Consider the following 25,465-nt stretch of genomic DNA (forward strand, 5'->3'; position numbering starts at 1 on the left):
TTTGTGGGGGCATATAGTATAAATAAAGTACACATTAGAATTAAAAAGGTAAATTCTATACTCTTTTTCTGTCAAAACTATTCCTTAGGGGAAAAAACAAAACAAAATGAAATACAGGTAATAATCCAAGACTTTTTGTCTTAACTAATACTTTTAAAACCTCATGATCCTGTCAGACATCAGAGAACATGTGATTTCACAGTAAAAAAATGATATAAAATGGCTTTAAGTAGTCATAAAAGACATTGAGGGTCATCTGCAAAGAGCTTACTACAGATGTATAAAAGATGAACCAAGAGAGGGCTGGCTGACAGGGCTATGCCGCTGACCTGCTCACTAGAAATCGCTACTCTTATGGGCATTTCACCTCATTAAAAATGTAGATAAATAACGAAAATAAAAGAAAACTTGGTCGACTGACAAAAAAAGATAACTTGTCCTGCTATAGTCACACACACACAAAAAAAAAAATTTCCAAAAGCAAGCTCCTTATAGAACAAATAGTTTCCCAAACCCAGAAAAGAATAAATGTCATCATTTATATTTTATGAGGAAAAAATGGTGCTGATCAGTAAACCTGACAATATCCACATGGTTGCGCATCCTGAAAGTGTCAGGAAATTAGCTGAAAGGATGAATGAGTAACTGTATAAGCTCAGCAAAGACTTCCCTTTCAAATCACAAGGACCAAATACCAAAAAACCAACCTTATAAAATAGACAGCTATCCTCCATAGAGGCTTACAGACGACTTCAGAACTGGTTCAGAAACATAAAGGAAAATGCTTAATGATTGATCCTGCTACTGGTGGAATTGACTAAACAAGCCCGCAAGATCATGATTCTTAAGGAATCGACAAATTTAAGGCAATACCAACTGAAACCTATAAAACTTATAAAAACTGCGTAGGAACATTCCTCTGAAAGGAGAGTTGGCGAGACCGTCAGGTTATAAAAAATTACTAAACCGCAAAGATGCTGCTAAATTTAGCAAGCCCAGGGCGGAGGGAGGGGCGCGCACCCACAGCCCCCGCGCGGCCCCCGCAGCCCCGCCCCGCCCCGCGCCGAGCTCGCGCGTGCGGCCTCCTCTCCCCGCGCCGCCCCCGCCCCTCCGCGCCGGGCGTTCCCGGGGATCAGGGAGGTGCGGGCGCGGGTCCCGGCGAGAGGGTGGGTGGGCGGCGGCAGTCCCGGGGCTGCCGGGGAGAATCTCGCGGAGGGCCCGGAGCGGAGCTTCGCGGGACGCACCGACCCCGCGCGGGGCTCGCGGTGAGTGGGGGCGCGCGGCGGGGAACGCGGGGCCACAGCCTCGCCCACCGCCGGGGCCAGGCGGCGGGGCTCGCGGGGCTCACGGGGCTGCGCCGCCCCCGGCCTGGACCCCGACCCCCGCGCGCCCCCGGCGCGACCCCCGCGCGACGTCCCGCGCCCTCCCCGGCCCAGCCCCTCCTCGCTGACAGCAGAAGCCCGCGGGGCCGGGGTGCGGAGCGGGGCGCTCGACGGTCCCGGGCGGGCAGCAGAGCCGGGTTCCTCCCTCCCGTCTCCTCCACTCCCCTCCCCCATTTTTCCCCTGAATAAACCGGTTTGGCCACTTGTACTTGGGCGGCGCGCTCACCCCTCCTCCAGCCCTTTAGTGCTCAGGCGCACTCCCTGCTCGTTTTCTCCGTAAATGTATCTTTGGGTAACTGTGAAATAAACACTTCCAAATTCCCACTGCATTCCCGGTTTTGACACTAGAGCCGTTTCCGTGTCTACTTCAAAAAAGGGGAAATGTAATTAGTTCATTCCAGGAACAATGTGTCAGGCTCCCGGTTAACTGTTAAATCATAATCCCTGACATGTTTTGTTTTGTTTTGTTTTTTTTCCATTTGAGATGATCACTTTTAACATTTTATATTGTGGTAACATATACAACACCATCCCAGGGTCCACAGGTGGAGGAATAAAATATGGACTAGAGAGGACTTACTGGTATTCTACTATAGAACTATTGTGACTCTAGCAATGGAAGAAAGTGTGTCATTGATGTGGGGACAGTGGCCGCGGTAGTTGCTGAGGGCAGGGAGAGGGAAGAAGAGATGTGATGTGGGACATTTTCTGGACTTGGAGTTGTCCTAAATGATATTGCAGGATCAGATGCTGAACATTATTTATCCTGTCATAACCCACGAACGTATTTGGGGAGAGTGTAAACTACAATGTAAACTCTTATCCATGCAGTGCAGCAGTGTTCCAAAATGTATTCCCCAAATGTAATAAATGTGCCACGATGATGAAAGAGGTTGTTGATGTGGGAGGAGAGGGGTGGTGTGTGGGGTATGTGGAAACCTCTTATATTTTTTAATGTAACATTATTTGGATGATCTATATATCTTTTTTTAAAAAAGATAATTAAAAATAAATTTTAAAATTCCCATTTCAGCTACTTTCAATACAATTCAGTGGTCTTAGTTACATGTGCAAAGTTGTGCTGCCATCACCACCACCCACTACCAACTTACCCCACACCTGAAACAGAAACTCTGTACCCACTAAGCAGTAACTAGGTGTTATTTTTTAGAGAAGTTGTAGATTTACATGAGAATCCCGTGGGGAGCTTTTTACAGGTTTGACAAAATGAGTAACAGCCTGTATCCGCCATTGCAGTGTCCTGCAGGACAAGGGCAGTGCCCCCAAATGGCCCGTTACCCCTCTTCTTCCCTCCGGGGTCCCCTGCCCGCATGTCAGTGGTGCACGTTCTTCCATTACTGGATGACTAAGTCTACTCTGTCCACAGCTGGGGTGTTCTAAGAGCGCCCAAGCCCGTTCCCCCACCCAACATCTCCTCCATCCCTCTGGTTATGACTTAAACTCCTGGTGGCTGTGTGGTCGGGTTGCGACAAGGCTCCTTCCTCTGTGCTGAGTGCTGGATGACTCCGGGGAGCCCTTAGGGGCAGGAGGGCCTGGTCCATGGTCCACACTGGACAGAGGCCCAGGCACAAGACAGGGCCAACGGCTTCCCAAGTGCGGCGTCCAGAAGGCCGGCTCCAGGACGGGACCAGCTGCTGCGTTCAGGCCCGCCTGAAGGCCTGGGACTTGCCACTGTTGGAGCGTCGCCAGCGTGGCCACTCGGCCACAGGTTTGCGTGGCTGCGTTGCTCTGTAGAGCTCCAGGAGGCCAGCCTTGCGGGAAAGGGCCCTGCAGGAATGCGCTGCAGCAGCCCCGGGGCCCTGCGTCCCGCCTGCTGCCCGTCAGCACAGCCTCGCCCAGGATCCTAAGGCCTGGCCGCCCATCACAACTGTGGCCGTCTCCAGACCACCTGCCTGTGCCCTGAGTTCTGGCCTCCCCAGGCTTTAGGTGCCTCCCCAGGAGTGCCGCCTGTTTCAGAGGAAGGAAACTCACTTTACGGGGCTCCCGCAGGGCCAGGCTGAGCACTGGGGCAGCAGGAGAGCCTGGGTGGCCCAGCTCACGCCTGGGGCTGCAGAGGTCACGTCGTGGAACTGGCCCTCTAGGGCCCCTTTCTCTGCGGCCCCCAGGGGCCCGAGGCCGCAGGGGGGCCTGTCCTGGGGACAGAGCGCGGAGGGAGCGGCAGGGCCGGGCGCTGCTCTGGAGCTGGGCAGGGTCCTCGCGGCCTCACAGCGGCGTCTTCCTGGCCCGCGTTGGCCGCGCACCGCGATTCCCGCAGCCAAGGACCGCGTCCACTCCTGAGGTCACTTAGTGTCGCTCGCCGGGCTGTGGGCTGCGCGCATGAGGTGCTTCTCGTCAGCGCCCTGTCGGGGCAGGGCGGACGGAGTGAGGAAACGCGCAGTGCAGGGGCGGCCCCGGTTCTGCTGGTGGAGGCGCCAGGACCCTGGAGAGCTCCTGGTCTGCGGGATCGCAGGCGGCTCCGCCTTAGGCGAGGACAGAAGACCCTGTGCTGGAGCGAGGCGAGACCCCTGACCCAGGAAACTCCCAGCCTCAGGGAATTCAGGATTCTCATTCGGGTGAGGAAGAGGGAGGAACGACCTGAAACGCAGGGATAATCGAGAAGAAAGATTGTGAGAACTGTTGATAAGCCGACATGCTGGAGATAAAGGTCAGCAGTCACGGGAGGCCTCTTCTATTTTTTAATGGAACATTTTGTGTGATCTATGTATCTTTAAAAAGAAGATAATAGAAAAAGAAAATTTAAAATGCACATTTAAAAAAATGACTCACTTGTGGTAAGGACTGACCTACCTACAATAATAATCCAAAAAATAAAACCATCATTGTGACATCAACAAATACTGGAGGAGTGAACTACCATTGTTATCACTTCCTTAAAGCCAAAAACTTAAGCACAAATCAGAATTAGGAGAAACTTCAGAATGTTCACATTTATATGCATTTTTGACTGAAGTTGCAAAGATTCCACATATAACAAAAGCAGAACTCTGAAGCAAGATTAATATTAAAAATATTTGGTCCTTCTGACAAACTTACTCTACAGAAGCAGGAAAAATGGAGTGAATAGTAACAGCAGGATGTTTCCAGGAGAGAAAGCAATCACTTCCTTTATCATAAAACAAAGGTCAATGAGTCAACATTTTAATAACACTGACCAAGTTATTTTCTATTCAAGAAATTGCTTTTCATATTGTATCTTTGCATATATTTGTATTAAACTTATATGTAAAAAAACCACTCAGAATTCTCATCTTAAGTATAAACCATAACTTATCAAAGTGTTGTCCCAATACTACACAACAATGCTACCATTTACATTTATGTGCCTCATCTGAAAGGCTTATCTTACAAACAGGAGTTTTGCCCTGTTTCTCCAGAATAAATGTTCCTGTGTCTAAAACTTTAAATGATTATCAAAAGGAACAGATTCAAATAATTCATGCTGTGCTTTTTCCATCATCGTACTTCGATAAAATCTTCTCCAAATCTCCCACTATTGTTTTTTTCCTTTCAGGCTATAGCACCCCCTTTAGAATGTCTTGGAAAGCTGGTCTTTTGGTAACATATTGTATCAGTTTTTGTTCGTGAAGACTTTCAACTCGCCCTCATTTTTGGAGGACAACTTTGCCAGATACAGAATTTTTGGCTGGCAGGTTTTTTCTTTCAGTACTTTAAATACTTCATACCACTTTCTTCTCTCCTCCGTGGTTTCTGATGAGAGGTTTGCACTTAATCTTATTGAGGTTCCCTTGTATGTGGTGCTTTTGGGGAGGGGGAGGGTTAACTTTGTTTTCAAAGAGGTTTCAGATTATAGAAAAGTTACATAAAATATATAGGGGATTTGCATGTGATGCTTTTCCTTTGCTGCTCTCAGAATCCTCTGTTTATCTCTGGTATTTGTCATTCTGAAGAGTACCTGTCTTGGGGGTTGATCTATTGAGATTTATTCTATTTGGGTTGCACTGTCCTTCTTGGTTATTGATATTTATGTCCTTCATAAGGATTGGGCACTTCTCAGTCATTATTTCCTGAAATATTCTTTATGCCCCTTTTTCGTTCTCTTCTCCTTCTGGGACACCAATAATGCACATATTTGTGTGTTTTGCTTTGTCATTCAATTCCCTGAGACTCCATTCCATTTTTTTCCATTCTCTTTTCTTTCTGTTTTCCTGTCATTTCTAGTTCGGAAGTTCTGTCCTCAAAATCACTAATTTTGTTTTCAGCAATTCACATTTGCTCTTGTATGCCTCTAATGTATTTTCAATCTCATCTGTCATGTCTTTCATTCCCATAAGGTTTGTTACTTTTCTTTGCAGACTTTCAAATTGTTCTTTATGCTCTCCCAGTGTCTTCTTAATATCCTTATTTCTTTAGTCATATTTTCTTTAAATTCTTTGAAGTGATTTAGGAGAACTGTGTGATTGTCACTGATTAATTGTCTTAAATTCAGTGTCTCATGGGGAAACGGACTTTGGCCCAGTGGTTAGGGCGTCCGTCTACCATATGGGAGGTCCGCGGTTCAAACCCCGGCGCTGCGCAAGGAGTGCCTTGCCACGCAAGGGTGTCCCCCGCATCGGGGAGCCCCACGCGCGGTGAGGAAAGCCGCCCAGTGTGAAAAGAAAGTGCAGCCTGCCCAGGAATGGCGCCGCCCACACTTCCCCTGCCGCTCACGACAACAGAAGCGCTCACGACAACAGAAGCGGACGAAGAAACAAGACGCAGCAAATAGACACCAAGAACAGACAACCAGGGGAGGGGGGGAAATTAAAATAAATAAATAAATCTTTAAAAAAATATAAAAAATAAATAAGTAAATTCAGTGTCTCTTTAGGATATTTGGTTTCTTCTCTCTGGCCATCTCTTCCTGTTTCCTAGCATAACTTGTAATTTTTTGCTGATGTCTAAGCATCTGAATATGTTGGTGTATTTACTCTGATGGCTAATTTCTCTCTCTTGCCTATTTTTCCCCCACAGCTCTTTTTTTTTTAATTTAATCTTTTAATTTTTTATTATCTTTTTAAAAAGATACATAGATCACACAAGACCACAGCTCTTCTTTGATATTTGGTTCAACTTATTCTCGGTTTTTAAATTTCCCAGCTTAAGTTTTGAAGATTGGGCCAGGGACTCACTTGTGGGGTGCAGATTTTTCTCCCAGGGTTTGGATACAGAGAGCGCAGTTTTTGTCCATATAATTTCCAGATGGGCCAGCAGGTGGCATTAGTCAGCGCACCTTTCCACTGTGGTGTTTTAGTCCCTGGTTTCCTGTGCTCCTGTGTTGAATCTCTAGATTCAAAGCAGGCTCTGCTGGCCAAATTCACTGAAGGAAAGCACCCGACCTCTTGTCCCTTTTCCCTTGAAACAGCTAAGAGGGAGGAAGATGTCTGTTCCTCTCTCAGTCAACTACAATGAGACAGGGGCTTTGCCCTCTTAATATCTGGGAGTGGAGGGGAGCCCTTCCCAGCTGCCTCTGGGGCTCAGTAGCTCATGTTTGTCTTTTCCACTTCTTTGTCTCTGTTCCTCACCATCCTAGGAGTTGTGGAGCACTGTCCTCATCTGCTGACCCCCAAAGCAGGTCGCCCAGAAAGCTTTTCGTTCTTTCTCCATTGTTTCTGTGAGAGCACTCAGGCCTGCCTGTTAGTCCATCACTATCTTCCGATAATGCTTCTGGTGGCAGTGTCAGGCCTCAAGGCAGGGCCTTTATGAATAACCAGAGATGGCATGAAGAAAACTTCAACATGAGAGTTAGGAAAATGCACATTTATTGTGTCTGCAGAGCTAAGGAGCCAAGGCCAGTCTGAAGTGACTCAGACCCGACTCCCTGTGCTGCAGTTTCACTCTTGTTTAAATACCCAAGTTACTACTTAGCATTTGCTTTTATTATGCATTAGTTTTTATTCATACAAATGAACACACATAGCTGGTTATTTAATTGTAACATTAGTATGTCCAGAAAATTATGCTTGCACATACATTGCATGATCAAGAAAAGGGTGGGCCCATGTGCAGTGCTGATGTGTGCAAGGAGTGCCATGCCAGGCAGGGGTGCCCCCCATGTAGGGGAACCCCACACACAAGGAGTGTGCCCAGTAAGGAGAGCGACCCAGCACAAAAGTATGTTCAGCCTGCCCAGGGATGACCCTGGACACATGGAAAACTGATGCAGCAAGATGATGCAACAAAAAGAGACACAGATTCTCTTGCCACTGACAACAACAGAAGCGGACAAAGAAGAACATGCAGCAAAAGGACACAGAGAACAGACAACTGGGGGCGAAGGGGAGAGAAATAAATAAAATAAATCTTAAAAAAAAGAGAAAAGGGTGGATAACTACACACCTGGGTGGGAATTTTACTATGTTAATTAAGCAAGTTGAAGGGAGGACTGCAAGGGGCTGTTTCTGTGCAGGGCCAGCTAACTGGTTGAAGTTGGTTTTCATACTTCATTGCTTCAACAGGATGTTTTTGACCACTAAAAGCAGAATTTGGCACAAAGGGAGGGTTGCATCTCATTACCTTCTGATTTACATACAATTATTTTCTTTGTATCCTAGCAACAGTGAGAGAAACAAGTTACTTTCAGGAATTCAGTCATCCTACATCCATTAATTCCCTCCTTGTTTTTGGTGATATTCTTGCCACAGGGGAAAGGGATGAACCTCAGATCTTCTGTAACTATTTCCTGTTGACACTGTGCACATTGATTTCTTAGAAAACTATAGTAAGAGGGTGGTCTGAGGAGGAAAAGTTAGTTTGTTAGAGTTTGCAACTGCTTTTAATTAAAGCATTGCATGTATGGTATGAGTATAGCTGCAATCATGAAAAGAATAAAGATAATAATTAACAAAGGAGACCAGCCTCTTGGTGAAGCTGGATGGGTTCCAGGAGGAGAAATTATTTCCCTGTATTATGAGGTTATTGGCTTTGTTTTTTAGGTTTTTTAAATGCTCTCACTTCTTTGGAGAGGTTGGTGACTAAGTACAGGGATGCAGCTGCAGTACCAACGAATGCTGTGATTCCTAAAAAGGTAAACAAAGGGATTAATTTGCTTTAAAAAATTATTTGTGGTGATACATGCTTTGGGGTTTGCTTTTGCAAAAGTTTGTTGAATTTTATTTAAGTAGGCTGTTCTGGCCATTGCTTTCAAGGTGTAGATTAACTGAAATGTTTCACAGTAAGCTGGTTTAAGCATTACTGGATATTGATTATGCAAATTCACACAGTACCAACACTTGGTTCTACTGTAGAGGTTTTGGATGATTTGCAAAATATGTGTGTAGAATGAGTGATATCTTCCCTTGGGGTGAGTTACTGGCAGGCTCCTGTAGTAGAAGAACAAGATTAGTATTTGGTGGAGCTTTTTCTTCTTGAACTGGAAGTGCAGGTTCTCAACTTGCTCCATCTCATATTTTGCTTCATGCTCTGGTGTGATCTCCAGCTCAGGACCTCCTTTATCTGCTGACTCTGATAAGTCATAGGGTTTTGCTCTGGTATGATGGACCCAAGGCTTGTTTCTCTGTAACTTAAAAGAAGAATGAGAGGTTAGGAGTACTGTGTAAGGTCCCTCCCATTTGGGTTTAAGCTGATCTTCAGGATGTTTGTTTTTTCACACTTTTTTTTAATTGACTTTGTAATAATATTACATTAAAAATATATATGTGAGGTCCCATTCAACCCCACCCCCCCACCCCCCCCTCTCCCCCCCCCCAACAACACTCATTCCCATCATCATGACACATCCATTGGATTTGGTAATTACATCTTTGGGCACCTCTGCACCTCATAGACAATGGTTCACATCATGGCCCATACTCTCCTCCATTCCATCCAGTGGGCCCTGTGAGGATTTACAATGTCCGGTGATTGCCCCTGAAGCACCATCCAGGGCAGCTCCATGTCCCAAAGACGCCTCCACCTCTCATCTCTTCCTGTCTTTCCCCATACCCATCGTCCACCATGTCCACTTTTCCCAATCCAATGCCACCTCTTCTATGTGGACATTGGATTGGTTGTGTCCATTGCACCTCTATGTCAAGAGGAGGCTCAGATTCCACATGGATGCTGGATGCAATCCTCCCATTTTCAGTTGTAATCACTCTAGGCTCCATGGTGTGGTGGTTGTCCTTCTTCAACTCCATCTTAGCTGAGTGTGGTAAGTCCAATAAATCAGATTGTAGGTGCTGGAGTCTGTTGAGGCTCAGGACCTGGCTATCACATTGTCAGTCCAGAGATTCAAATCCCCTAAATATATCTTAAACCCCAACATTAACTGCACCTCCAGCACATTAGCATGAAAGTCTTATGAAGGGAGATCCCATCTGAGTCCAGATTCATCACACATAAACACCATTTCCAGAGAGGGGCCATCTGCCCTGGTAGTTAACCCCATCGGCCATGACCATAACTCCCATGGGTCTCTTTAGCCCTTAAAGGAACCAATATCTGGGGGTTGTATCTGCTTTATCTGTCTCTCTGACTCTGCTCAGTTGTGCATGAGGGCAATCCTTCTGCCAGCCTCCAGACTGTTTTTTAGAAACTCGTAGCCATATAAACTCATTTCTCCTTTCCATTTCCCCCTTACTTTAGGTCAAACAGCATTTTAAAGTCATGTTATTTTATGTAGACAGGGATATTCTGCTGATCCGCATTGTACCTTCCGTATCAGGTCATTTTCCAGTTGCATCATCAGTTGGTAGTTGATAGTGGTCCCTCGTTGCCAGGGAGTCTCATCCCCAGGTGTCACGTCCCACGCTGGGGGGAAGGCATTGCATTTACATGCTGAGTTTGGCTTCGAGACTGGCCACATTTGAGTAACATGAAGGCTGACAGGAGGAAATTCCCAGGCACAGTGTTGCTCTAGGTCTTGTTCTTATTTTAGGTTTATCAGCTCACAAGCATAGTCATTCCCCGGGTTGAGAAGGGGTGGAGAGGCTGGTCAGTGGTATTTTAGGTGCACATTTGCTGACGTGTGCATACAGAGCTCTCCTAACTGCAAAGCCCACTTATGGAGGGCTCCCTCTAAGGTCACTGGTGAGTCAGGGACTTACTTAGAAAGGGCCTTCTGTACCTAAGTTCAAAAGGACTCAATTCAAGTCCTCTTCTAGGGGCCACCCTAACCCGAAGGAGAGGGAGGTTAGGTGCTTCTGTCCATTTCAACTGTGTTTCTTAACAAATTTTACTTAAGGTTTTCTTCAAAGTATAGTTCATTCTTTCCACCTTTCCTGATGACTCAATCTCCAGGCTGCATGTAGTTTCCACTTAATTCCAGGACACTGACTGACACCTGTACCACAGCTGAAATAAAAGCAGGTCCATCGTCTGACTGAATTTCTTGGGGCAGTCCAAACCTCGGGATGATTTCCTGGAGGAGGAATTTAGTCACCATGGGATGCTGTTCTGTGCAGCACGGAAAGGCTTCCACCTACCCAGAAAAGGTGTCTACAAATACCAAAAGGTACTCAAAATTTCCTGTGGCTTTTGGCATTACTGTGAGGTCTACTTGCCAATCATTTGCTGGGGCAAGCCCTTGACTTTGTGTCTCAAAAGAAGTCCATTATGTTCCCTTTGGGTTATTTTTCTGGCAAGTAAGACACTGGTTAGAGACTTTCTGCACTGCTTGAGCAAGGTGAGGTCCCATCACAAGTTGGTGAAGAAGGCTCAGCAGTGCTTGTCCCAAATGTGTGCTTTGGTGATAATAAGAGACTAGGGGATATACTAGGTTTTCAGGCAGATAAAATTTTCCTTGGCTGATTTTCAGCCACTTACCCCCCCTTTACTGTTTTTTCTGAATTTTCTTGAAGTCTCCATTTTCTTGCACCTTTGAGGTCTGCAGGGGTAAGGACCAGACAGAAAATTTCCTCTATATGTTGAGGAATCTGAGGTTTAATGAGTGCAGCTACTGGACTAGGAGGGTAGCTTTTTCCTGCAGCCTCTTTTGCCGCTTGGTCTGCTTGCCTGTTCATATGGATACATAGGAGTCTTCATTACCATGTACCTGGCAGTGCATTACAGCTACTTCTGCTGGTAGTTTTCCTGCTTCTAAAAGTTCAGTTATTTGTGTGGCATGCTTAATGTCTTTCCACCCAGATGATGAAAGTCCTCTCTCCTTGCAAATGGCCCCATGTGCATGCAAGATAAGAAAAGCATATTTTGAATCAGTGTAAATGCTCACTCTTTCTCCATCTCCTCTTTGGAGGGCTCTAAGAAGAGCAATAAGCTCAGCTTTCTGTGCAGAGCTCCCTGGGGGAAGTGGTGCAGCTTCTAGTACTTCCCCTGTGGTTACAAGAGCATATCCAGCTTTCCAAACACCTCCTTCAACAAAGCTACCTCCATCAGTGAAGATTTCTAAATCTGGATCTAGTAGAGGAGTATCCTGCAAGTCTTTCCTGGAAGAAAAGCCTTCCTCTAGCATTTCTATGCAGTCATGAATAGGTATTTTTTCGGTACTTGTTGGGAGTAGAGAAGCTGGATTTAAGGTTGCACAAACTTTTAATGTAACTTCTGGGTTGCCTAGGAGGACTGCTTGGTATTTTCCAAGCCTCCCTTGGGTTAGCCAAAGATTTCTTTTTCCTTCAAGCAGTGTGAGTACTTGATGGGGGTGTGAATGGTGACGGGCTGTCCTAGTGTAAAATTTTCAGCTTCCTGTAGTAAGACATAGGTTTCAGTAACAGCTCTTAAACATGCCAGCCACCATTTTGCAGTATTGTTTAGTAATTTCAAGATGTATGTAATTTCAAGATGTTCACTTTTCAATTTCTATGTTAATACTCCAAGGGCTGCAGCTTGTTTTTCATGGAAAAATAAAAGGTTTTCTGAGATCTGGTAATTGCAGAGCAGGGCCCTCATTCGCTGCCTCTTCAGGTGGGGAAAGGCTTGCTCACATCCAGAGGCCACTGGAGGGGCTCTGTGTCCCGACCAACCAAAGCTGTGTGCAGTTTTTGTTGGACCTCCTGTCATGTAGTGATTGATTTTTGCTTTGGAGCACCTTTCCACAGCCCAGCAAGAATGCAGATTCCAATAAGGATCTGTTTCAGGGACTGTCTCATTTGGGGAGCTGTAAATAGGGTTTTGAGGTGCCACCTGCTGCAATGCCTCAGCTTCTTGTTGTGCTTGTTCAAGGACCATACATCTTTCCTTGGGGGTGAGGAGGACGTTTTTAAGGGCTTGTATATCAGCTCACATTGGATTGTGTGTGGCAAAAATAGGAAAAAAAACAGGTTTTTACTTTCTCAGGATCTGTAAGATAAGCTGGAGTGGTATTTTTCCAATTAAAGAAATCAGAGGTGGTGAAAGGAATGTGGACAAAAAGAAACCCTCAGGGTTGTCCTTGATTATCAATTCCATTTGGAACTTGCCAGAGCGGGAACTGACCTACAGTCTCCTTTGGGATGGCGGGGCTACCCTGGCTGAAAACAGCTCCACTCTGAGTATGGGGGAAGATTGGAGGAAAGGCCCTTGTGGGAGGGAAAGGGGGCCTGATTATCTCTAAGGGAAGAGTGGGTTTTGACAGTGGCCCTGGTGAGGGAGGAGGCAAAGGTGGTCTAGAATAATGAGGGGATGGGGTACTTAAGTCCAGGAGTCCATAAATGGGTTCTAAGAGGGGATCCCAGAACCTCAACTGTGTTTGTAACTAGGGCTGAAGGGGGCCCACACAGCATTAACCCACAACTCTTTCTAATTTCCTTATCTTTCCACAACTCGAAGAAGACTTGAACATATGGGATTTCTGCCCATTTCTCTTGCTGTTTACAAAACAAGTCCAGTTGCAGTATAGTATGAAAATTCAAATACCCATTTTCTGGCCAAATTTCTCTGTCATCTTATCTATATTTAGGTCAAACTTCATTACAAAAAACAATGAATTTATTTTTCTGTAACCCAGATCTCCCAAATTTAGACCAATTTTTCAGGATGCATTCTAGTGGGGAGCACTCAGGTACCGACACCTCTTTCCCCATGGTGGCAGAAAGAGAGAGAGAGAGAGAGAACAGCCAAAAGAAAAGGCACAAAAGGCAGCAGGCTTCCCCTTAAAGGGAGTGAGGGAGTGGAACTCAAACCCACGAAACCTCTCCCACTACCACCAAATGCTAACTCACAGTTAGCCAAAGCCAAGCAGCAGGCTTCCCCTTTAAGGGAGTGACTGAGTAGGGCTTAAACCCACCAAGACCTTTCCCAATGTAACCAAACCTCCACTGCCTTAGTGAAGGTAAACCAAATGCTAACTTGCAGCTAGCTAAAGAAAAAGAGTAATGAATAAAGGAATGCACTCATCCACCAGGGGAAGGAGACAACCCAGCCCTCCATCCTAACCTCATGAGCCTTGGTTCCTTTGGCAGCTGGAAAGGGGCTCTGCCCTGGGGAACCCCTGAGTCCTCAGGAAGATCCTGAGTGGCCGCTGGAGTCAGGGATGCCTCGGTGCAGACAACCCCCTCCACAGCTCACCTTGGAAGCATTCTCTGGTTACTATTTTTATTTATTTAGTCCCTTCATGGTCATCAATTTGTTAGGCCTCAAGGCAGGGCCTTTATGGATAACCAGAGATGGCATGAAGAAAACTTCAACACGAGAGTTAGGCAAACTCACATTTATTATGTCTGCAGGGCTAAGGAGCCAATGCCAGTCTAAAGTGACTCAGACCTGACTCCCTCTGCTGTAGTTTCACGTTTGCTTAAATACCCAAGTTATTACTTAGCATTCACTTTGATTATACATTCATTTTTATGTATATGGATGAACACACATAGCTGGTTATATAATCGTAGGATTAGTATGTTCAGGAAATCATGCTTGCACATAGATTGCATGATCAAGAAAAGGGCAGATAACGACACCCCTGGGTGGGAATTTTACTATATTAATTAAACAAGTTGCAGTAAGAACAGCTAAGTGCTATTTCTGCACAGGTCCAGCTAACTGTTTGAAGCTGGTTTTCATACTTCATTGCTTCAACCGGATGTTTTTGACCACCAAAAGTAGAATTTGGCACAAAGAAAAGGTTGCATCTCATCACCTTCTGATTTACATATAATTCTTTTCTTTGTATCCTAGCAACAGGGAAAGAAATGAGTTACTTTCAGGTATTCGATCCTCCTACACCCATCGGCAGGTTTTAAAGGTCCTTCAACATGGAGCCTGGGATGTGGACATCCCTAAGTGCAGAGCTGGCTGCTGGGGGCAGGTTTAAAGCTCCTTCACACAGAACCTGGGATGTGGACATCCCTAAGTGCAGAGCTGGCTGCTGGGGGCAGGTTTAAAGCTCCTTCACACAGAACCTGGGATGTGGACATCCCTAAGTGCAGAGCTGGCTGCTGGGGGCAGGTTTAAAGCTCCTTCACACAGAACCTGGGATGTGGACATCCCTAAGTGCAGAGCTGGCTGCTGGGGGCAGGTTTAAAGCTCCTTCACACAGAACCTGGGATGTGGACATCCCTAAGTGCAGAGCTGGCTGCTGGGGGCAGGTTTAAAGCTCCTTCACACAGAGCCTGGGATGTGGATGTCTCTAAGTGCAGAGGCTCCTGGGGTGGCAGGTGTCGTGTGGGAGGAGAGCTGTAGCTGGGCCTCTCATAGACCTCTTATTCTTCCTGTCAATTGCATCAAAATTAAAGCCCCAACCTCAGCAGGGCCAGGTGGGGGGGGGGGATGCCCAGCCCACAGGCTCGCCCAGCCCCTCCCTGTCCTCTCTCCACACACGCTGCTCCAGCTGGCGGAGGCCTGGGTTGTGTTCATTTCCTCCATAGTAAAAGCAGGGAGGTGGACCAGGCAATTCCAGGGTTTCTACCAGGTGTTTATTATCATTTGAAGTTAAAGTCCTTTATCCCAACATTTGAGCTTTGTACCTGCATGTTCTTTTCACACCCTTTATGCCCTTTAAAGTCACGTGCTTAATACATTGGTGCTCCCAGCTGGACTTCATTCTCAGCAGTACAATAACCCCTTAGTTGGTGCGATACTTTCACTAACGTGATAGAGCACTTTTACACATTATCGCATTACCTCCTCAAAGAGCTGTTATAGTCCTGTTTTGTTCTCTCTTTGGGTCTTATGAAGGCTGGGGAGAAAAAAGTGGAAACTTGTAAGAAACAAATAAATTTGTTAATTTTAGTCCAAAGCTCATATCAGTAATTATAAAAAAGAAAATTAATTCATGCTTATAAATGTTTACAAAATTAAATAACATTTATCTCATTATTGGTGAAATTTATTAATGTCACCGATAGTATTAATAGAATGCATAGTATTGGCACAAGTAGGGAAACAAATAAACACAAAGCTGTAAAATGAACACCACTTTATAATCATATTGAGCATGAAAAGCGTTTATATTCAGTCACACAAAAGCATGTATGTAAATATATTTAATTTGGGTTGTTATAGACAGGCACACACATTGAAGAAAATAATTTGTAACTACCGCTACATACTACAAACAAGTAAATTCAAATGAATAAAATATTTAGAATAATATTCAGGAGTGTGTGTGCCATGCATTTAGTATTACGTAGTTTTTCACATGAGCACATGTGTCATTGTGGGGTATATGTGTGTTGGTATGTGGTTTTGATGTTTGAACATACAGTATAAACTTATATGACAACTTAAAATCTAAATGTTTGAGGTGCTAAAAAATAATAGGAATATCACTGAAATATTTTAAACAATAATGTTGTAATGCCTAAGGTGGATAAAGTGTAATAAATAAAGTAACTGCGTTTTTTTCATCTTATAATCTTTTCATTTTCTATTAGATATTTTCCCCCATTTTTCTTATTTTTCAAAAGATACTTCAATTATATAAATGGTACAGAGAATATATAGTGGATTGCCATATGCCCCACTTCTCACCACTCCCACATTTTCCCACATTAGCAACATCTTTCACCAGTGTGGTACATTCATTGCAATTGATAAACACATTTTGGAGCATTGCCACTATGCATGGATTCTAGTTTACATTGTAGTTTACACTCTGTTCTGTTAAACTCAAGTCCTGAAAATACACCCCCCCCAAATTACACCTGTTTTTCCCCTCTCCATAACCCCAGAACATCCAAAAGTCACTGCCTCCACAGCTGGTGTTTCTCCCATTGCTAGAATGTCAATAAGTCAATAGTAGAATACTACTAAGTTTATTTTAGTCCATAGTTCGTTTCCCAATCCTGAGAACTCTGGGATGGTGATGCCCACTCCACCATTAATTGATGAGGGCTTCAATCCCATACACCAGATTGATGGGACTCTTGTTTGCAGTCATAGGCACTCTCAGTTTCTTGGTATGTTGTTTGTTCATCATCTCCTCCACCTTAGTTGTCCTGGGTGAGTTCATTGAACTGGAGAATAGGTGTTGAAACTCCTTTGAGATTCAGGGTTCAGCTGGCACATGGACATTCCAAAGATTTAAGTCTCTTGGATGTATATCTACCAACTCTAGTACTAATTATAAGTTCAAATAGAAGGACAAAAGAGTCATACATAGGGAAACCACTGCTGAGTCTAACTCTGCCACATTGGGGAGCATAAATACCAGGTTAAGGCCCACTGGCAAGGGGCCAACTTCCTGAGCTGTCTGCCCTGACTTCAGTGTCTAGATGTCTCCATATCCCACAGGAGCTTTGCTATTTGGGGTAGTATCTACTTTGTCTGTCAATGAGATCCTGTTGAGATGTGCATAAGCGTTACTTCTGGGATGGCCTCCTGGCTCACTTTGAAGTCTCTTAGCCATACTAACTCACTTGTCTTCAGCATTTTCCCCCTTTGGTCAAGGTGTTTTTTTCCCCCAGATGCATTGCTGGTTGGTACTTGATAGCAATCCCTCAGTGCCAAGGAGGCTCATTCCCAGGAGTCATGTCCCATGCTGGGGGGAAGTTATTGCTTTTACATGCTGAGTTTGGCTTAGAGAGAGGTCACATTTGAGAAACAAGGTGGCTCCCAGTAGATAACTCTTAGGCACCCTATGTCCTTAGGTTAAATTTCAATTTCAAGAACATAGGCTTATAAGCATAGTCATCAATATCAAGGGTCCTTCAATGGATCATCCTCCCTCACAGGTCATTGTCCTGTACTTGCGGCATTCTTGTTCCATTAGAGAATGTGGCAGAGCTCCCCCAGATGGGAATTTGATATTCTTGTGGTTACTGTGTGAATTCCATGCACCATGCCAATGCCCCATGAACATTTCAATACATTTATATGCATTACATGTATATCCAGGTGAATTTCCTCCTATGTATTGCTTAGGACTTTCAATGTAATTCTTTCATTCAACCCTCTTAGAAACCCTTGGAGGTAAGCATCATGCTCTGTGCACTTCATGGGTGGATAAATAGGCTCAGAGCACTTAAATGACTCTGTTGTCAGGTGGAGCTGGTGCCACCTGCCTGTGTGGGTTTGGATGTGCTGAGGCTCAAACCCAGACAGGACCTGGGCCTGGGGGCAAGGGTAAACAGGAGCAGGTTCTCTCAGCACTGAGCCCTGTGCTCCGTAAATCCTCTCAGAGCTGGGCTCTGTGCTCCCTAAGTCCTCTGGGAGCTGAGCCCTGTGCTCCCTGAGTCCTCTCAGCACTGAGCCCTGTGCTCCCTGAGTCCTCTGGGTACTGAACCCTGTGCTCCCTGAGTCCTCTGGGCACCCCCTAAGGGCTGGCTCTCAACAGCACAGATGATTCTTCCCACACTAGCTTCCCTCATGGTTTAGCCAGAAAGTTCCACCCTTGTACACAGCTGAGCAGCCAGGCTGCCGGGCTAGCAGATCATGCGTCTGCTGAGGCTGGTCGAGGTCAGGTGGGGTCCGGCATCCTAGGGGAGTGAGCCCTGCCCAAGGAAGTGCCCAAATGGGACACCAGAGCTGGGACACTGGGTGCCTCTCCTGTCAGTCCTTGTCCTTGAGCTGTAGACCTGGAGGTGCCTGCAGAAGGCTTTTGTTTCTGCGAAGACATTCCTGAACACTGTGCTCCTTGTTTGTGCATTGCACACCCACAGGGACATCTTACACAGCAGACATTGCAGACACGTGTTTTATTATGAATTTTCAGCAGATGGTGATTAATGTCTTGCTCTATCACAATGGGTGTTGTGGAGCAGCTTCCCAGCAGGTGGGTGGAGAGGGCTTTGCTTTCTAGCCGGGCCCTCCCCCAAGCTGCCTCTCTGGCCTGTTTCCTCGTCTGTAAAATGAGGGGTTGGACTTCATTATAGGTAAAATGATGTTGTGTGAGCCTTGCAGGAGCTGATAAGGAATGATGGATGGGTAGATGGGTGGATGGGTGGATGGCTGGGTAGAAAGATGGATTGATGGATGGGGGATGTGTGAATTGATGGATGGATTGATGGATGGGTGGACTGGTGGAAGGATGTCTGGGTGGATGGATGGATTGATGGATGGATGGGTGAATGGATGGACTGATGGATGGGTGGATGGGTGGATGGATGGATGGATGTGTGGATGAGTGAATGGGTGGGTAGATGCAAGGCTGGGTGGGTGGACGGCCAGAGCTGGCAGCACTGCACAGGCTGCCTGCTGCCTCCCTTTGTCCTGCTGCTCTTTACCCCTTACTCTGTTCTCCAAGGAGGAGAAGCCTCTGCTTGTGAATGGAGACCCCTCTGTGTCGCTGGCGCCATGGCCGCGTCACCCCCCTGCGGAGCCTGGAGGAGGAGGTGACCTGCTCCATCTGCCTCGATTACCTACCGGACCCCGTGACCATGGACTGTGGCCACGTCTTCTGCCGCGGCTGCGACGGAGGAGACGTCCGCCCCACGGCGGGGGACCGCCCCGTCTGCCCGCTTTGCAAGAAGCCCTTTAAGAAGGAGAACGACCGGCCCGTGGGGCAGCTGGCCAGCCTGGTGGGGACCATTGAGCAGCTTAGGTGGACAAGGGCCGGCGACCGGGAGAGGCTGCCCAGGAGCAGCAGGACGCGAAGCTGTGCGCAGGCGCCGGGAGAAGCTGCACTGGTTCTGCGAGGACGACGGCCAGCTGCTCTGCGTCCTGTGCCGGGAGTCGCGGGAGCACCGGCCCCACACGGCCGTCCTGGTGGACAAGGCCGCCCACCGCACAGGGTGAGCCCGCCCCGTCCCTGCGCCCCACAAGGCGTCTAGCCCTGCCCGGAGTACCCACCGACCCGCTGCTTGTCTTTCTACAGGAGAAAATCCTGAACCACCTCAGTTCACTAAGGAGAGACGGGGACAAAATGCAGGGCTTCCGGGCGAAAGGAGACACTGACATCGTGGAGACGCTGGTAAGTGAGGTTAGGGAGGCCCAGCGAGGGGCGCACGGGCCAGGGGGCCAGGGAAGGGGGCGGGGCACACGAGCCAGGGTCTGCGGCTGGGAGACGCTTCCCGCCGGGCACTGTGGAGGGGCGCAAGAGCAGGCAGCCAGGGGCAGCGTCTGGGAGGCGCTCCGGAGCCGAGCGGGGCTGGAGGGGCCCGCCTTGGTGCAGGCCCTGCAGCCTGAGCTGTTCTCCGCCGACAAGTGCGTGGTTTCCTGGATGAATGTTTCCTTCTTTGACTTCCACCTCAGCTCATGTTTTCCCAGTGAGAGCCAAGGCGGAGGGAATTGAGAACTTTACTTCCTTTTTCTCCAAACGGGGTGATAAAATTAAAGGTTAAATGGGGCAGGGCATGATCCCTGATTGTGGCGGGAAGTCGTGGCCTGGGAAGGAAGGCGCTGGCTGCGGGCTGAGAACCGGCGGGGAGCACGCGAAGGCTCCAAGGCCCCCAGCTTCTGGTGCCCTGCAGGATCCGCTCGATCCAGGCCCCAGGGTTCAAGTAACAGAACCAAGGCAGCCTGCCACGTGCTTGCTCAGAGCTGGTGGGGAGGTCGGAGGTTCCAGCCTTGAGGGGCGTCTGTGGGGAGGGGGCAGTAGAGGGATGTGGAGGCAGCCAGGCTCTCCATAGGGAGAGTGAAGCAGGGTCATCCACGTTCAGGGCCACCTCCAGGCCAGAGGCCTGTGGCAGGGTTGAAGACCGGCGGAGGGCAGCCTGGACCGGGCAGGGGCTCCGGGGCAGGGGAGGGCGTGGTCCCCGAGCAGGGACGCGCAGGCCAGCCTCCCAGGGAGGAAGGCGTGTGCGGCTCAGGCGTGAGCCCCGCCCTCTGGCTTCCGTGGCCAGAGCCCTGAGCTGAGCAGCCGGGCGGGATCGGGTCCTGATGGCACAGCAGCCGGGAGGAGAGAAGGGGACCAGGGGCTCCCTGAAAGCCCCCACTCAGGAAGAGCCAGCCTCACCCGCTCGCGGGGGCCTGGAGGGGCCCAGCCTTGGGGGGGTGGTCCCCCCTACCCCTTCCCGCCCTGCAGAAGAAGCTCCAGGAGCAGAGGCAGGACATTGGCCGCCTTCGAGCAGGGCCACCAGTTCCTGAGGGAGTGGGAGCAGCACCTGCTGGAGCAGCTGGCGAAGCTGGAGCGGGAGCTCGTGGAGAGCCGGGGGAAGGTCCAGGCCAGGGCAGCCGGCGAGCTCTCAGCCTGGCCGTGGTCATCTCTAGCTGGAGGACAAGGCCCAGCAGCCGCCACACAGCTTCTGCAGGTCAGCGGGTCCACATAGGCCACCCGACCGACACATGCATGAGGCCTCTGTTTTCTCATCTGGACATGGGGTGTCTCCGGTGACCCTCCCTACCCGTGAAGGATCAAGTGGGCATAAATGGGTACCTGCCAGGGGTGGCTAGACACCCTGTCTCAGGAAACACTTAGAAATGAACAAGTGCCGTAGAGATGGGGGGGGGGGGTGCTGACCTCATCACCATCCTCACCCCACCATGAGCCCCTCTGGGTCCCTGCAGGTGCTTCTCTAGTGAAGGTTTCTGAGGTCTTGAGATGCCAGAGAGCTGCACCGCGGCTTCTCCCAAGCACTGGGAGGGTCAGGAGAGGACGGGCAAGTGGAGACCAGAGCAGAGATGGGTGATCCTGGAAATACCACTGGAGAAACCAGTTGGAGAGAGGTAGGGCCCTCTGGGAGGGCTCCCTGGAGGCGGAGACGTTCTACAGACAGAAGACAGACACTGCAGCCTCCCGGAGCAGCTACAGCCTGAGTAGGGCTCGGCCACCTTGGGACAGGGCGTGTTTGTCCTGCCTCCTGGGTCGGGGTGGGCAGTGCCTGCCTGCGTGGTGGGGGTCTCGGGCCTGTCTTAGCAGCGGAACCACCAGACGCTCCTGAAAATGTCATCCTGGCCGTCGGCAGCCGGGGGCAGGGGCACGGAGGACCCGGCAGTGCAGGGATGCGCCGGGGTGGGCTCCGCCTTCTTCCCACCTTGTGGGTGCAGACCCGCAGTCGGGACTGGCCGGTCAGCCCCCCACGGAGGCCCAGAGGGGAAGTTGAGGGCAGTTCCTCTTTTAAAGGACGAGACCCCAACGTGACGATCGCTGCTTCCTTCTCCATCCCTTTCCATTGGTGGGACTGGGTCACATGACCAGACCCAGTTGCCAGGGAATCAGGAGTATAGCTTCTGGGTGGGGGGCCACCTGCACCTGTAACCCCCGTTCTGTCACCGAGGGAAGGCGGTCCTGGGGCTGGCCGTCTTCACACCGTAAAACACGCCTACACGCCCTGAGACCCTCGCTGACCTCCCACTCCACGTGAAATGAAATCCTCCCTCCCGAGCGCTGCCGTCGGCCCTGCCTTCCCTGCCCCATCCTTGCCACGTTACCAGCCTGGCGCCTCCTCTTCCGTCACTACTCAGTACACGTGTCTCCAGAGGTCACTGCTGTCATTCTCTCCCGTTTGATTCAGACACTACAATTATTTTTGGAGTTTTTTTGTTCTTCTTTTGATCCGCTGCTCCCACTAGAATCTCAGCTCCTGTGAAGAGACCACGTTTGTCTTTTCCAGGGACGTGTTCCAGGCTCTAGGGCAGCACTAGGGACACGTGAGGTGTCCAGTCACTCACCTTGTCTTGTGCTTTCCTTCCAGGACACCAGGGGACTTCCTGAGCAGGAGAGGAGCTTCCTCTCCAGCGAGCCCCGTGCCCTCCTCTCCATGGTCCACTTGACCCTCCACACTGAGCCCCGTCCCCTCCTCTCCATGGCCCACTTGACCCTCCACACTGAGCCCCCTCCCCTCCTCTCCATGGTCCACTTGACCCTCCACGCTGAGCTCCCTCCCCTCCTCTCCATGGTTCCCTTGACCCTCCACACCGAGCCCCTCCCCTCCTCTCCATGGTCCACTTGACCCTCCACACTGAGCCCCCTCCCCTCCTCTCCATGGTCCCCTTGACCCTCCACACTGAGCCCCTCCCCTCCTCTCCGTGGTCCACTTGACCCTTCACACTGAGCCCCTCCCCTCCTCTCCATGGTCCCCTTGACCCTCCACACTGAGCCCCCTCCCCTCCTCTCCATGGTCCACTTGACCCTTCACACTGAGCCCCTCTCCTCCTCTCCATGGTCCCCTTGACCCTCCACACTGAGCCCCTCCCCTCCTCTCCATGGTCCACTTGACCCTCCACCCTGAGCCCCCTCCCCTCCTCTCCATGGTCCATTTGAATTGACAGGGCAGTGATAAGGGCTCTAGAGGACCCTCACCCAGGCTCCATCCGGGGACCCTCCCTCCTGGGGAGCAGGAACGCCTCCTTGGGGAGCTGGAGACCTGCTCTGCACCCGAGCAAGGTCTCCAAGCCCAGCTCCTGGCCACTAAGCGCCTTGGGGATGGACAGGGCGGGACGTGGTGCAGACGGAAGCGCTCTGATGGCTTGACCCCTGCTTTGGGCAGTTCACGTGGTCTCCAAGCCCCGCTTTCCTCTGAAGTGGGGGTCATGCCCGCCCTGTCCCTCAGCTGTCCTGAGGAAGAGGAGGGAAGTGGGTTCTTGCGCTGCCGTCCCCTCAGGTATCCCCGGAAGAAGGTCTGGATCGGGAAGCCCATTGCTCCGGTGGTTAAGAAAAGGACTAGTGAATTCTCGGATAAACTCCTCCCCCTGCAGCAAGGCCTGAGAGAGTTCCAAGGTAATGGGGAGGGCTCGGCGGGCGTCGGAGTCGGGCTTGGCTCCTGGACCTGGCTGTTCTATCCTGGGCGTCTCGGGATGGACCTTTCCTGGATATCCGCCTCTGCTGAGGGACCTGGAGTATACAACAGGTGAGGGCCCAGGGTCGGCGCAGGTGAGGACAGCGGCTGCCCCTGCGCCCCCAGAGCTCCCCAAGCCCGAGCCCTGGCGCTGCCGGCAGCTCCTGTCTGGAGTCTGCGTCGAGGCTCTGCTCCCCCCGTTCGCCTGTCCTGGCCTCACGGACCTCCCTGGGCTTCCCCAGCTCAGCGCCTGGCCCTTGGCGCCAGCGTCCAGCCAGAAGCGCCCCGAGGGCCCGGCCAGCCCCCCGCAGCCCCGCCGCAGCCCCCCTCCGCCCCCGCCCCCAGGCCTGCGCAGCACTTCCCAGGGCTGGGGACCCCGCCCGCCCGCTGACACGCCCCTCCCTGTCCCGCAGTGAGCGTCATTCTGGACCCGCAGTCGGCCAGCGGCCACCTGCTGCTGTCACAGGACTGGAAGCGCGTGTTGTACAGCAGCCTGCGCCGCGGGGCCCACCCCCAGCAGTTCACCTGCGACCCCGGGGCGCTGGCAGCAAGGGCGTCACCTGGGGCAGGGGCTACGGGAGGAGGAGGTGCAGAGGGGGCTGCTCCTGGGACGGGGAGGGGGACGGCGAGGAGGAGGGGGAGGAGAGGACAGGGAGAGGAAGGAGGAGGGGAGGAAGGGGAGGAGGGGGAGAGGGGAGGAGAGGGAGGAGGGAGAGGTATCATTTTAAATCTTTTTTTTAAATGATTTACTCCTTCCCCTGCCCTTACTCGCTGTCTCCTCTCTCTGTGTTCTTCTCTTTAGGTGGCACCGGGAACAGATGCTGGGACCTTCCGGAGTGGGGGAGAGGCGCTCAATCTCTTGCTCCCTCTCAGCTCCCTGGCCTGCTGTGTCTCTTATTGTCTGTCCTCCATGTCTCTTGTTGTTGCGTCGTCTTTCTGGGCCAGCTCTCTGCATGGGCCAGCACTCCTGCACGTGCCAGCTCACCTTCACCAGGAGGCTCTGGGAATCGAACCCTGGGCCTCCTATATGGTAGGCAGGAGCCCGATTGCTTGAGCCACATCTGCTTCCCTCATTTTAAATCTTTCAGTTCCATCATTTGAGTCCTTTCGTAAAGAGCATAGCTGCATTTTAAAATCAAACCTTGGAGCTTGTCTTTTGGCAAATGATTTTTTTATTTACGTTTATTAAGACTATTGATATATTAATTTTTATCATATTTTGTTAATTCTTTTTATCATTTTTTCAGCTTTGTTCACTCTTTTTTCATATTTTTGTTGAATTGAGTGAGCTTTCTTTATTCCATTGTTTCTCATTTCCTAGTTTGGAAGTTATGAATTCTATTTGTTTGCTTCCAATATTTTTTAAGCATATAATTCATTTATACAGAGAAATCATGTGCAGTGATCTGTTTACAGTCTTCCAATTTTCATTTCCACTGGCTGGATGTATTTCATATAATAGCCAGCATTCACTTTAACTGACATCATTATAAACATGCCAGGACTTAGGGCTTTATTGTCCAGGCCTTTTAAAGACTATGAGCTCGCTGTGTTTTTTTGTTTTTTCGTTTTTAACCTTTTTTGCATTTATTGTATGCTGAAGTTATTCCTGAGCCATAAGTTTTTGTTTCTTCAGTTTCTTCTGGGATAACTTTTTCTTGGGCAATCTCCTCTTCTGGTTTAGCAACAATTTGTTCTTTTCCCATAAGGATGGTCTCCATGCTGCGGGGGGAGCTCATGTGTGGGTTACTCCGACCATGAGCTCTGTAAGTAGCTGGTGCATCTTGGGGGCTTTGTTCACCTGGAAGTGCTCAGTGACCAGAGAATCTACATCCAAACCCTTAAGTTCAGCATTACTCTCTGCATTTTGAAGCATGGGCAGCAGAAGTTCAGCACTTTTTGGGCCACCGACCATGTGTCCAGCCCACTGTTCAGCCTGGTGCACCTCCCAAGCCACCATTGTGATGACGGAATGGAGCACCTGCTTCTGTGAGGTGACATCTTTGAGATACTTGGTGGCTTTTCCAATATGCACACCCTTGATGGCCTGGGCAGTTTCTTGGGTGTTCTTAAGGTGACATAAAGATTTGAACCTCTTGA

General features: G+C 49.4%; 1 protein-coding gene across 2 annotated transcripts; it reads left to right on the forward strand.

Annotated features, from left to right (window-relative positions):
* The first annotated feature begins 1,095 nt into the window (after window positions 1-1,095).
* On the forward strand, window positions 1,096-25,465 carry LOC131272983 (tripartite motif-containing protein 26-like). Of its 2 annotated transcripts, XM_058285482.1 has the most exons (8): window positions 1,122-1,265; window positions 8,336-8,427; window positions 18,955-19,441; window positions 19,525-19,620; window positions 20,674-20,899; window positions 21,156-23,437; window positions 23,779-23,952; window positions 24,168-25,465. In XM_058285482.1, the coding sequence occupies exons 3-6, from the start codon at window positions 18,977-18,979 to the stop codon at window positions 21,275-21,277; spliced, it is 909 nt and encodes a 302-aa protein (XP_058141465.1). In that variant the 5' UTR covers window positions 1,122-1,265; window positions 8,336-8,427; window positions 18,955-18,976; the 3' UTR covers window positions 21,278-23,437; window positions 23,779-23,952; window positions 24,168-25,465. The 2 variants fall into 2 exon arrangements, with proteins under 2 accessions (XP_058141466.1, XP_058141465.1); XM_058285483.2 differs by lacking the exon at window positions 8,336-8,427 and having other exon boundaries at window positions 1,096-1,265; window positions 20,720-20,899.

The sequence above is a fragment of the Dasypus novemcinctus genome, chromosome 22, assembly GCF_030445035.2.
Source record: "Dasypus novemcinctus isolate mDasNov1 chromosome 22, mDasNov1.1.hap2, whole genome shotgun sequence".
Classification (NCBI taxonomy): Eukaryota; Metazoa; Chordata; class Mammalia; order Cingulata; family Dasypodidae; genus Dasypus; species Dasypus novemcinctus.